Source organism: Chaetura pelagica, unplaced genomic scaffold (assembly GCF_000747805.2).
Source record: "Chaetura pelagica isolate M959 unplaced genomic scaffold, ChaPel_1.0 scaffold472, whole genome shotgun sequence".
Lineage (NCBI taxonomy): Eukaryota > Metazoa > Chordata > Aves > Apodiformes > Apodidae > Chaetura > Chaetura pelagica.
The window spans coordinates 642,167-656,809 of record NW_009952566.1 but is presented as its reverse complement, the minus strand read 5'-3'; the positions used below and the strand labels follow the sequence as shown (position 1 = coordinate 656,809).

General features: G+C 36.9%; 1 protein-coding gene across 1 annotated transcript in view; it reads right to left on the bottom strand.

The window, feature by feature from the left end:
- EHBP1 (EH domain binding protein 1) overlaps positions 1-14,643 on the bottom strand; it is a 225,738-nt gene that overhangs the window by 108,260 nt on the left and 102,835 nt on the right. The window contains 2 exon segments of the mRNA XM_009993463.1: positions 4,550-4,736; positions 10,414-10,666. Coding sequence (XP_009991765.1) covers positions 4,550-4,736; positions 10,414-10,666 — 440 coding nt within the window.

Here is a 14,643-nt window from a genome sequence, read left to right as displayed (position 1 = left end):
ACTCTTTCTCAAATCTGCAATTTATTAACAAATGGTAAAGGGACACCAAGTGAGGCAACATCTTTGGGGAGTGAAGAGGCTAAAGACAAGCACTGCAATACTGGGAGACACTTTTATGGTTGTAACTGCTTCAGGCACATGCATGTATGCAATATCGTTGAGAACGATAATTTAAAGGCAAAAATAACAGTTAAATACTGCCCATATTTGAGATCAACACTTGTCTTTCTGACCAACAATCATGTGTACTGCTCTGAGAAGTAATTTTTTTATGTCAGTCTTCCAACAAATTCCAGTCTCTGCTTCAAACCTAGTTAAACCATTTTCATGGCTATTAAAGTTAATGCCTATTATTCTCATATTCTGTCTTCACTTATCATTGATGTCTTGAAAACTATTAGCATAAGTTAATACCATGTCAGGACTCCACCCTAGAGTACCCTCTGTATCCTGGTAATACCAGGCTTGATGCTAGCTTCTGTTTAATTAATAATGACAACTCTTGCAGCGTGCTTGGCACTCACTTAAAAAAGGTGCCATAAAGAAACTGGTTATTTCGTCTGTCTTTTCTTAGTGTGTGTGTGGGGTGCATTAAAAAGAGTGTCCCAAACAGGCCAAGGGAGGCTCTCCTCCCCCTCTACTCTGCTCCATTGAGGCCATATCTGAAGTACTGAGTCCGGTTCTGGGCTCCCCAGTTCAAGAGGGACAGGGATATACTAGAGAGAGTCCAATGGAGACTACGAGGATGATTAAGAGACTGGAACATCTGTCTTATGAGAATAGGCCGAGAAGACTGAGACGAGATCTAATTAATGTTTCCAAATATCTGAAAGGTGGCTGTCAAGAAGAAGGGGCCACTCTCTCTTCAGTGGTGCCTGTGATAGGACAAGGTGCAACAGATACAAACTAGAGCACAGGAAGTTCCATCTCAACATGAGGAAAAAACTTCTTACTGTGAGGGTGACAGAGCACTGGAACAGGCTTCCCAGAGAGGTTGTGGAGTCTCCTTCTCTGGAGACTTTCAAGACCAATCTGGACACGTTTCTGTGTGACCTGCCCCAGGTGATCCTGCAGGAGGGTTGGACTCAATAATCTCCAGAGGTCCCTTCTAACATCTACCATTCTATAATTCTATGATTCTGTAACATGCTTTCTGGAATTTTCTGCCTAATTTTACATGAAAGTTTGACATGAAACTTTTACAACAGAATTGTTTTGTACAACATATATCTTTGAACAAAGGAACTAAAAGGAGTTTAATGTTTCTGGTGTCAGGAGTAATAAGGGTAATGAGTTGAGTATGATTCCAGGAAAATTTAGAAACAGTATTCAGGTGTTAAAAGGCAGTACAACTCCCTTAAAATAAAGCCTTTTGCAATCCATGTAGATGCATCAGCTTAAGTATATTCCCAAGTGAGGCATGTCTAAGACTGCTGACTGCTAAAAATTCATTAATTTACTCTTCTCTTTCATTACCATAGACTAATATTATAAACTAAGAAAACATACAGACACACACAAAAAATATGTGTGGAAAGCCAGATGTCCCTCAGGCAAGAAACACCTTCCACCACTACTTGAGTAATGGTAAAATGTTAGATTCAGGCTATGATGTCTCAACAGCAAACACAATTGCACTTATCTGGAAGTGTTCCCATACTCACAATGCCAATGCTAGAAGTCTCATTGCAGCTGAATATTGAACAAAGCAATTTTGGTGTCCAGCCATACCCTAGGGATCTGAGTTTTGGGTGTATACTTAGGAAAACATCAACCCTTCTTGTCCTACTTCTAAACTGGTATTTAAAATCCTAGGATCTTCACTACTGTTTTCAACATCTAAATGTTTGGGGTTTTGTAACAGGGTAACATAATTTCAAGTAGTTGGAACCTGTATCTTGAGTAGAAAATTATAAAGTAGCAAATCTTTCAGGAATAATTTCCACCCAATAAACTTGTTGACATATAACTATTAACAACACTGTTTGCATTTTTTGTGTTCAGCAAATTTGATGAACACCATTAGGACGTAAAGGAAAAAAAAGCTCTAAATACTCTGTCAGAGATTTCCAGAAGCATTTTTTGAACTTCTCCCTAATACTTTAAAGTTCTCATAGTAAGGCTGTATTTGTGTGGTTTAAAGATGAGCATTTCTGCTCTGTAGCCATTTCCTAAAAAAACAACCAAGTCAGGGAATTTAATGTGTGAGGACACTTACATTCTGGTCAGAGTTGTAGAAGAGGCTTTCTGCGCACAGCAAACTTAGACAAAACACTGAATAAAATACATTATTTGCTCTCCTTTTACCTAAGTTTACCTCCTTGGGACCATTCCCCCTACACAAGGGTGTGTGTCAAGTTCCTGTTTGTAGAGTACCTTTATCTTTTCATGGGAATTTTTTCAGAGTTGCTAAACATTGTCACTATTATTGATTAATAAACAAACAAGTTATTTGTGCCAACAGTCCAAGTCCTACCTGCAGATTATTTTGTACAGTGCTATGAGGCAACTGTTTAATAATTTTATTTTATTTTCTATGTCAGTACTTTCCAAATTTTAAAAAGCATTCTAAGTGAATTACTTTTAATCTAACATTACTAGATCACCTTAGAGCAAAGCAATTCAAGTACAGATAAAAGACTGTGCTTACAGAAAGCCTTCTGAATTGTGAGTGTACAATCTTTTAACACATCAAGTCAGCAAAACTTTCCACTTTAGTGGTAATATAATAAAACATGACACTACATCTGCTTTAGAGCCTTCCCTAATGGTCTCATAGTCTCCAAAATCCTGTAAAAAAATTAAAGCTTTCTATACTAGTGAAGGTGAACACAGAGCTCTGTTTTTCCCCATGGCCCTGTGGATTATCAAAGTTTCAGTATTTGGACCTTTGCTGATCTCAGCATCAGTGGCAGAGAGGTAGGCTGCAAGCAGTCAGGCACCAAAAGATTTAGGAATACTAATAAAAGTAGGAACTACCTGACTGTGTTCATAACAACATGGTCTTCTCAGCAATTTCAATCCTGCATCTTTTCTTAATCAATTCCAGCTTCCAAACCATCTAAAACCTAGTCTGGCATAGACAAAAACAATGACAGCCAAACTCAGCAGTTATACTGTATTTCAGCACAATGATAAAACAGAGATGTATCTCCTTGAATGCAGATCTGTAAAAAAAAAATAAAATAAGACCTGCTCTAACAATGAGCAATGGGGGGACAACCTCCATCAAGCAATCTGATAAAAATCTCCTCCACAGATGTCTCTTCTCAGCCTGGTAGTACCAGAATGCTTTACTTTGGCCACTTTTCTTTGACCTGAGGACCAGACTCTACCAGAAATCAAATAATGTGCAATATTTTTTCATACAGAAACTCCAGCAAACAGGATTGAACCTCATCTCAGAACATTAGAAAACTGCTTCACACCAATGTAATATTATGGTTTTGCATATTAAGAGTAACTTGTGAATTGTGCTCATGGCCTTACTATGTTGTTTTGTTTTGCTATGAGAAGACACAAATTAGATTTCTGGTCTCATACTCTTTACCCTGACTGAGTGGTAAAATGACAGCAAGATCAGAGCCTGGGGGAACAAGGACAAGTCAGCAAATCTGGCTGAGTAATTAAGCAATGAAATGATAGGTATGACAAGTAGTTTAATTCAATTCTTAAATGAAATACATCAGCTCCAAAACAAGGCAAACCAGATCATAAACTGGGAGAGATGTGCTGGAAGGGAAGCCTTCTCTCCTCATCTTCCTACCCGTCAAAAGAAGCAACCAGCAAGTATCAAATTAATTTTTAAGAAAGACTCATCCACATATACTATTAAATGCTTACTTTGTTTGAAAAAGCAGAAGTGGTGCCAACTGCTGAAACACTGGAGTTGAAATTCACACCAACAGAAGTTAACTGCTGGCATCCTAAACTATCTACACTACGTCGTGCCCTATTCAGAAGATAACCCACATTTTCCGTTAACAAACACAAATGTATGTGCATATGTAAGTGTGCTTAGTCTGGACACTCCTAATAAACAGTTAATCTGATTTAAAGTAGATTATTTTTTTTTTATTACTTCGACATACCTATGGAATTGAACATATATATATCCCAATATAAACAAACAGTATCCAGTACTCAGCACTTAAAATCCTAAGTTAAGACAGAAATGTGGAGACAAGATTCTTCAACAGGAGGTGAGGCTTAGTAGTATTATAATAGATCAAGACCATATATTGTTCAACATTATTTTCTTCCTCCTCGATGGCATATTCAGCTGTCCTGTAACATTTGTTACTAGAAGACTTTTCTTTGAAACTGCAGTTGCTGTTACTGTTGTCAGTAAATCCTTAAAGAAAAAAAATACAAGCTCCTACTGCTACTCTGTCCTTATGAACCAGCAAGTGAATAGAGATGAGCCAGCACCTTATTAAGCATACACAAAGCTCATTTTAAGATGGCCTGCAGAAATAAATAGGATGTCTACAATACACATAAAGATACTGTTAAAAATGAGGATGAAATTTTGGTATGAAAAACCTACCTTGGGAGAAGAAGAAAGCTCCCTCGACGCAGGAATAGCTGATGTGTTCTCAATCACGCCTGTCTCTGTCTTTGGCAAGAGGTTTGGTGGTTCAGGAGCCTTTCTTTTCATCTTCTTCTCTGGTTCTTGCAGTGGAGCAACTTTAATTAAAGCAGGGCTTGGTTTTGGTTCATAAAATGGATTTGATCTAATTAAAAGAAGGGAAACATATTTCTTTTCTATCTCCTTGGAATTAAAACAAAGAATAAGACCTGTTTAGAGAAGCCAAAGACTAAAACGCTTTTATTATCTCAGGTAAGAGTATGTTTTGCTTTTACATGCTTTTAGTTACTACTTTTCATACCGTTGAAAAGTGAGTTACAACAGTTAAAACTGCATTAGGTCAAAATTTCCATAAATTTTATTAAGTCCTGTAAATTACAGAACAATTGCATAAAACTAACTCATATTATACTTAGCTATCTATCGAAGAGTGATGAGATTCACAGACAAGCTCAATACCAACACATTTGAGCAAAGTTGCTGGCTGTTTAATATTGTAATGAACAGAATTAAGAATACTTCATTAGAACAGTTAAGAGTCAGGTCAGTTTACATGTGTGCTTCAGCATGGCTTCAGAGGCCTCACTCTTGGCTGTCCAAGTCCGCAAATCCTGGCTTCCATACACACACAATCAACATCAACTATATTTTAAACTCTGCAGCATACAGGCATCATACCATTTCAAGAACATGCTTTGGATAAGAGAATAGCGTAAGAGAATCACACGTGACTTGTGTCTGCCTCTCTACAGATACCAGTAGCCATCACTTGTCTATTTTGAAACTGCTTTTTAAAAAATAAACATTCTTTAAGACACATGGTAAACATCTTCCACCAAGCGGATGAAGTCCAAAGAATTATTCTTAACTCTGGCGTTCACGTTTCACCTCTGCATTTGTTCCACCCTAAGTATACTTCCCCAGCGTTTCCAAATTTTGTCTATTAGTTTGACACATCATATATCAATCAGTAATACATCAAATAATGACTTCTACTACACCCTTGGAACAGCTAGCACTTTTGTAGCCTGCTAAGGATACTTATGGGAACCTTTTTTGCACTTAATTATTTTATTTATAATCTTCTCTTTTCACATTTTGCAATCCAATACTGAAGGTTTAATTAAAAAAAATTGATATGTTAATAATTTCCTTTCTAGTCCATACTTTCCCTAGAAGATATATTTCTCATACATCTCAAACCATGTTTATGTAACTAAGTCACTGCAATATCCAAAGCTGTATCTGCATATAATTATATAAAGTGTAATTAATCACGACAAATAAGCTCAGTCCCTTGAATTCAACTCTAGAATGCATTAGACAAGAGCCTACCCAGCTTTACAAATTTCCTCTCAGGGTAAGAGTCATGAGCGAGTACATATTTCTTTTTAAAAAAGAACTACAGCATTAAAATCTAGGCACAAGCAAAAAACCAACAATTCATCCATTTTCCCTTCACATCAGACCAAATTTCTCTCCATTTTGTTTACTTTTAGTATGTAAATCTGTCTTTCAGCCTCATGGACTGCTTTTAGAATTTATTTTAATGTAGTTTACCATCATCCTCTTTTCTCTGAGCAAACAATTAATAATCCACACCGCAGAAAATAAGTCTACTTCTAAGAGGCAAGGTTCACTGAAGCACATAAGAGATGACAGGGCTTAAAACCTCCAGACCTTTCTGAGAATCTGCCACAGCTTGTCACAGAGAGAGAGATCTAAATTCAGATACCAAAGTGAAAGGAAAGACTAACACTAAAATAACTCATCTGCTGACTGAAGGCAACTTTCAGGTGTTCCTACTTTGCTGCCCATCAAGCTCAAAGCCACCAGTGCAATCAAACTAAAGGCAACATCAAAATAACGAGTTAAATAGAAATGGACGGGTGTTTTCCATGGGAGGCAGTAGAAAAAGGAGGGTATTCAGGCTGGAGTGGAGAATGCACCTAGCTGTCAGTAGCTCTAATTTAGCTGACAGACCAGCTCAGCTGTCTTCAGACACCAGAAAGTTCAAAGGGAGGTGAAAATGAAGATAAAAGAGATAAAGGCTGAAGAACAATGCATTCTACAGGAGAGCACAAGGTTTTCTTTAGCTCTTCAGAAGGCTAACTTGTTGAACTAACAGGCACAGCATGTCTAGCAAAGTAATTTACCTCTGTGTACTTGGAATTAGAAAGGTGTATTTGTTAGGTGTTAAAATTAATTTGGTGTGAGGAAAAAAACCCAAACGTCACAATGTGAGGAAAAAGCTTGCCAGAACCACCTTTAGAATTTTTATGCTCCAGAATTCTCTGTGCTGCGTGCATAATCTTGGAAGAATTGTACCCTACTGCACACACCAGGAGGAAGTGCTATAAGGAGACAACTCACAGCATTATTTTTACCTAGAGAAGAACTTGCTTAAAAGCCAGAGTCAACACCCTCATTTTGGTCATAGTATGGGTAGAACACAACTCCACTACTTTCCACCTTCTCCTCTACACCACTTTTAATTGATCTTACAAATACTGAGAAAGATTTTTGAAAAAATAAGTTTAATACAGAAAAAAATCCCCCAAACAGTTCTTGCCTGAAGAGGCTATAAATTCTGAAATAATTGGGATCTACTATATGCAGCAGATTTGTCCAACAGATTCTTCATGGCTGTTCAGGTAACTAACTATGGGAAAAGTCTGGCTGAAAAAAGCCTTTTCTCTGAGGGTAGCTCCCATACTTTTTGCTTCGGTGAAGTTATTTAATTGATCCACACAATATGGTTTGCCTAAAGAGATACTAGACTGTCCATAACAACATTTAAAAGAAATCAAATGTGACCAACTATTTAATTTTATGCTGTCACTGGCAGTGTGGTGGCTTGTGGCTTCTTGCGCAACAGGCAGCTCCAATAGATGGCAACCTGATAGTCTTTTAAATTAGACAGCATTATTCTAAGACATGCAAAGATTAATGAGATAAGAAGCCACAGAGCCAAGTAGTATCTGAAAGCAAGTTTTATTCTGACCAATTTAAAAATTACTTTTATCAGTGCTACTGGCTAACTGAAAAAAACCAATAAATATTTAGGAGAAAAAAGAAAGCTTTCAGTGTGGTAGGGCTAAAAGATCAGGCAATATTACCAATCAGAAGCACTAAGGTTGAAAGCATTATATTTCAAGTAGTTGTGAACTGTGCTATTTTCAAAGAATTATACTTAGCAAGGCACGCTGTCCTTTATTAACAGGTAGCCACCTACCATTTTGATTTTAATGTATAAAATTCCAAATTCCAGAATTTTACACTAACCTTCAAATGCCCAAACTAGCTGAAGGAAAATGTGTTACTTGTCTCTAGCTAGGTATGATAATTTAGCCAGAGGAAGCATGTTTTGAGAGCGCATTTTTACAGCAGAATATATGCACTGGATCATCTAAGTCCTTCTGTACCATGCAATGCCTCATTATGTTTGTGCTTACAACTACGCTCTGCTTGTGTGTGTTGTGAAATCCTACGTTACCTTCACAACCATTAGTGAAATATGTTTCAATAAAGCAAATTACCCAAGGTAAATCCTTCACAGAGGCGTACTGGAGGCAAGAGTTCAGCTCTTGGGGCACTTTGTCTAAGCTCTGAATCCAGAATCAGAACTAGGGATCTGCCAGAGTAGAGTGGGACAAGGGTCCTGATGCTAACTGCTGTGTCCATGTTCTCATGACACACTGTCACATTTCACACAAAACACAAGAGGAAAATGGCAAGTAGTGCATTAAGTGAACTCCAATTAAATGTTTAAGATGCAAGGAGAAAAAACAACATTATATTCCCTGAGTAACAGTAAAGTTTCTCATGCCTTCCATCTACCAGGTTCATAACCACTCCTGGGGAAAGCACTGGGCCAGCAGTAGTGAAAAATTAATAAAAACCTACACAAAACAAAATAAATCAAAAGACAAGATGTTAGGAGAGAAGTTGAAAATAATAAGCAAAGTTCTCTAATGCTTTGGTATGACTCAGTTGTTCAGCCTTTTCTTGAATGCACTGCTCAGCCCAAGTCAACACATCTTAAAATAGATACATAGCAGAAGAAATAACAGGATCCAGAGACGTGCGGTGAAAATGATTAGAGAGATGAAGAGACTTCTGTATGAAGAGAGATTGAAAAAGTTAGCACCATGTAACTCAGACAAGTGACAAGTAATGGTGAACATGCTAGGGATATACAACACAGCAACTGCTTACAGCAGATAATGCAATATTACTAATTATTGTTTTGATAAGCCAACATAAGAGATAGTGTATGAGATTGGAAAGTTACCTTATTTACAGTCAATAAAAGGAAACACACTTCATGTAAGATCTTGGTTTTTTGTGGAACACACTGCCACAAACTGACACTGAAGCCTAGACTTTAACAGGATTTGGAAGAAGATGAACCACTTACGTAGACAATAAAAGCATCGACATTCACTTTAGATAAGAAACAATACCCATCTGGAAATGAACCCTCGTGATTTAGGGCACACAAAGACTACTGGAGCACTGCCTATGAAAATCTTGCCTTCAGTGCTCACCTTAGCAAAGACTTTCTACTGAGAAATCTAACACACATGCTCATCCATGCAGCTTTTGCTCTTTCTCCTCTTCTCCTCAGCCTTTGCTGTCCTCTACACCTGTATCTTCATGGTGTAAAGTATACATATTTTTTTCTCCCTGCCAGTTCTAGTGATGGGTAACTGATCAGTGATGCAGGGGGTGACCATCAACAGTGTGATCACACTGTGTTCTGAAGGCACAGCATCTAGTGCTGTTTGTTCAGGCAGTGCCCTGATGAAAGGAGCTGGCAGAGACAGCATTCCTCAATGCCCACTTTTTCTTTTTTCCCACAGTAAAAACATCAACAACAAATCCTTGGCCACAGAGCTTTAAAAGGAAAAAACCCTGCAGGGTCCTTTATACATTACTAATAGAGTGCATAGGAATCCTTCAATTTCCTAGAATACAGCTGTAATAGAGAAATAAAGATGATGGCACCTGTATTAATATTAAATATGAAAGCAATGCAAATGTCATGCCATGATAAATCTCATTAAATAATGGAAAATTAAATGTTAATTACAGTTGTTGTCTGTAAAATTGCTTGCATATAATCAACATAAACTGTCTCATGAGTGGTGTGGTTGGTGACTAATGACCACAAACAAGGAGTAGGTATATACCTTCAGACCTCCCAAGCTGCACAGCTATTGCAAAAAGCTCTCACTGCTTGTTAGATTTCTACATTATAATACAAGTGTGAGTTTATAAAAGTTTTGTGTGTGTCTATGATAAAAGAAACAACTGAAGAAACTGCATATTGTTTTATTTTTCTCACATATAGATAATTTTATGAGAGTCTCAAAACTGCACTATGCAGACTGCACAATGCTCTTCCTTTTTACCTACTGCACCAACATAAAACAAGCTCTCCATTATCATTAACAAAAACTATTAATTTATATAGGAAAAATAATGGCAGAAAGGACAGGAAGGACCAAGCTCTGCTGCTCCTTAATTTTTGGTTCACATGCAATTGGTAGGGCATGAAGTACAAAAAAAGGTACACACACTTGTTCCCTATCAAGTAATTTGCTATCGATGAGGCAAAGAAAAGTTTCCTAACTGATCATGTTCAGCAGAACAGCATGACTTGGGGTTATGGCATTCCCTGCTGCCAAGCTGCCTAAAGAATCTGTCCTAAGGAGCTGATTAAGGATCACCATGGTTGAACCCAATACACCTCAAGATTAAGTGAGGGATCCCACTAATGCTTCCAAAGCTGCTGAAAGATGAAGAATCATACTTACTCATCCAGCTCTTCCTCTTCAGCTTTAGAGGTATCTGCATAGAGGTATTTGCTCATATCCACTGGTCTAACACTCTTCCTTTTTTCAGGTTGGGGAAGAGACTCTCTTACAGTTACAAACGTTTCAGGCTCAGGATCTGGCTCATCAAATGGGTTCAAGTACTCTGGGGCATCTTCATCCTTGAAGGGATTGTAATTGTCAGCATAGAAACTTTCTTCTGGCTTTGAAGATGAAGCTATTTCAGTGTCCCGTTCTACCAAATGATAAAAAGAAATTGTTAAACAGATTTAACACAGAAAACTTTTTAAAAAACATTTTATCAGTTCTTTGTATTTTGAAGGCTTAGGAAAAGGTCTGCTTCTTAACTCTCTGTACATAAAGTCCCAGCCCTTAAATGAATTTTCATGCTTTACTTAGTTACACTGTAACCTTGTTTATTAAAAAAACAGGTTTTTCAAAAGGTCATTTAGTCTACAGTATATTGTATATTTTTCATTTTCTCACTTACTAAGGTTCTTTCAACCTAATTACTTATTAGTTTTCTTATTTGTCACATAAATGGTAACACAACAGGTTTTAAAACATTTTTCCAAGGTATTAGCCAATTTGTATCCTAACAAACTGTTTTTAAATATTTAGTTGAACTTTTTAATAAAGAAAAAATATATCCTGTATTTTAGAATAAAATTACTTTCACTGATTATTAAAAAATGAGACAGAAATAGGTAGCCTTTTCATTTCTTAAAACGACTGAACTAGAAATCAATGATTAGATATGACCAGTAATTACATTTTAAAAACATAAATATTTTCACTGCTAACTGCTCCTGGTAACAATACATAGTCTCACAATAAAAATGAATTTAAATTAAACCAAAAGAGACAAATAATCAAATTACTCATCCATTATTTGGGCTGTACAACAAAAAGTTATTAGCATCCTGAAGTGTATGCAGTTCTTTAGAGCAACAGACACTACAGAAAGAACATTACACAAAAGCAAATGGCTGCTGGATACTGAATAATAGAAATCCCCATACAGCAATACAACAATTCTTATGGACACTTAGTAATGTTAATCTTACTCTTCCAGCAGCATCAAATGATCAAAAGCTCAGTTCAATATTGGATTTGATGTATTTTCAAAATCTATGCAAACAGGAACTTCAATGCAGTGTCATTAAAACCTAATTTATGATAACCACTCCCACATTATTCTTACTGAAAAGTGTTTCTTTTCAGATGTATGGTTACTGCACTGAACAAAGCCTATCTTTCAACTTTAAAAGAAAAACTCAAAGTTATTTGCAGCAAGGTTCTGAAAAATAAAAAGATGGGGTTCCAAGTGTGTTTGTCACCAGGCAAATACTCAGGAAGACAAAAATCACTAGTCACACAACAAAAAGAAGGGGCAGTAGAAGAAACAGCACTGTTGTTATTTGGTTTTGGATGGATGATGTACTGAAGTTGCAGTGAAAGTTGTTAGAAAATCTAAGTGTTCTCTACTCAGCCAGCAAACTTCAAATTTACTGTGTCTCCAGCCCTTAGCACAGCCCAAGGTAATAGAAAGCCCTACCCCATGTAATGAGACTGACTATAATCTGCAGTTTGAACAGAAGCCACTCCTAGTGGGACAGGAATATAGTCCCCAGCTGCAAGTAGTAGTTTCACCTTTCTACACACTGGAGTAGTCACTAGTCTCTAGACCAGGGCAATGGCTTGAAGCAGGAAAGGCTTTAGTCCTTCTCATAGCTACTGAGACCTACCAGGGACTGGAAATATTTTGTTTCAGGAAGAACCTCACATCTATAGTGCTGCTCTTCTCAGTTCTTCACATCTGAACCTCAAAGACTCTGTTAGCATATTGTCTTCTACGTTATTTCTAAGGGTGTTTCTGAAGTGATGGATCATTTCTTTACAGTCATAAAGTAGAAATTAAATGGGTTTGGCTGGAATAACAGAATAAATTAATCAAAATCTTGCTTAAGCCCAATGTGGACCCTCAGGAGAAAAATCACTCATCTGAGACTGAGGGCGATTTCAGCTGGGTGAAACAAAATAAATTTGTATGTTGCTAGACAATACTGCAGATTTAACTGGTAGATACACTTAAAACTGCACACAGTGCTTGTGCCTGTGGGACTTCCCTCTGGTTATTACTCAGAAAATTACTTTAAAAATATCCTTTAATTCCAGGTGAGATTTGCAGTTTTGTATTCCCTTAGCAACACGGCCCAACTTAGTATTAAAGAAGCAACCGACCCAGTACACATTTTTCTCTTATGCATCTCATAAGTTGTTCTACTTCAATTTCAGAATGCAGCTAACACTGTTTAAAGTAAAAAACTGGAGTAAAAAAGGAGACTGAGAAGATAATGTAAACCAGGCAGTACACTAAAATGGGATGAGACAAAGGCAGACTGAGATCGCAGGATACTATGTTTAATGGTCAGCCTTTACACTATCAGTATGTGTTCTAAAAAGAGCTAATTAATGAAAATCCTTGTGACTAATGGTAAAACCACAAGTAATCCAGGTTGCAATAGCAGTCTCAACTAAAATACTACTATTAACAGAACCTAAAAGAGGTTCTGTTACTGTTTAAACCTGTTAAGTGCCTCACCTGAGTATTATAAAGCAGTATTTCAGCTGTGTCTTAGGAGATGGACATACTGACAAACTACTGCAGGATAAATCAGGGTGTGCATCTGCAATATATCAGCTATAGTGTATGGACTTGCTCCTATTCCAGAGTAAATACAACATGCCTGTCCCTTAATAAAAGGGAATAAACTATTGGGCATGTATCCTGGGAGAAAGGGTAGTTACTGCACAGTACGTGATGCATATTAAGCTCACACCCTAGTTTAGGTGTGTTGATTTGTTCATAAGCCTGCATCCTTACAAGAAAGATGTTTCAGAGAAAGCCACAATAAAATAATATTGAAGGTCTACATTTTAACTGACAATTGAAATCAGTCAAGGCAGAAATTCTTAAAAACACAAATATGATCAAGTCAAGCAAGAATCCTTTGACAGTATTATAGATTACATACAACAGCACAGAGCCCAACATTTTACATGATTTTTTTCTTTATAGCTTATTAGCTTTATTTAAGCTAAATCTGGAAAAGAGGTTCTACACTGGCTAAATTACATCCTTCTAGTGTCCACTGCAGGTGGTCATGGCAAGCAAATTTCACCTTGCTTGCCCTGAGATGTCTTCAGAATGGGTATCTGCAGCTGAGCTAGACCCCCTTTAGAATCAAAGTTTACAGGTACATGTTGAAACTGTTAGTATCTAAAATCAGATGAGCCAAATCCCACTCTTTCTGTGTAGATACGCGTGACAAAGCTCATGATAGTCAGAATACACCTCAAATGTTATCCACACATGTAGTGATTTGATGAACTAGGCCAAGCAGAAATGCTTTTGAGATCTGCCCTCAAAACATAGTTCCATATAAAAAGCAAAGTAATCTATGAAATGCAGAAAAATGACTAATGTTTGTCTTGTTCCATTTGTTTATGTCCAAACCAAAATTTTTGCTACTTCAATCTTTGCTCAGATCTTAAAATATTTTATCAAGACAGTGCACAACTATGAATACTTGCTTATGCAATCCCATATGGATCACTGCACCTGCCCATGAATGTGTTGAGAAAAATGTTATCATATCTAAGCAAAACTTGCTGATAAGTCATATTCAAACAAATATTACTAGAAGAAATGTCTGCAATATTTCCTGAAGTTAAAAGCATTCAGGGAAATAATCTCTGAAAACTAGACTGTACATTTTTATTTTTATTTTCCTGTTAAGTGCCTCTTGGAAACAATGAGTTAAATGCTTGTTTAAATCTGATAAATTTTAAGGGGCAATGCAAATGGTTTTTGCAATTCTTTCTATTTCAACACTATGGATCAAGTGCTGTAACCCTAACTAGGACAAAATTCTCTTGTTCGTTGGCTCAACAGTAACTACAAGTTTGGCTTTAGACATGGAGCATTGCAAACCAGTGATCAGAGACCTCTGCCTTATTACTAATTAAAAGATTTCACAAAATTCGACACATAGGCTAAAATGAAAAGAGCTCCTAAAAGCATAATTTTAAAGAAATTTTGAAGGCAGAATTTTGTAGGGGCTCAATTAAAACCCACTTAACTAGCCTGCTCATTCTCCCTCCTCCTGTCATCCAGCGTACTATCCTTTTTTCCCCCTCTGCTTCCTT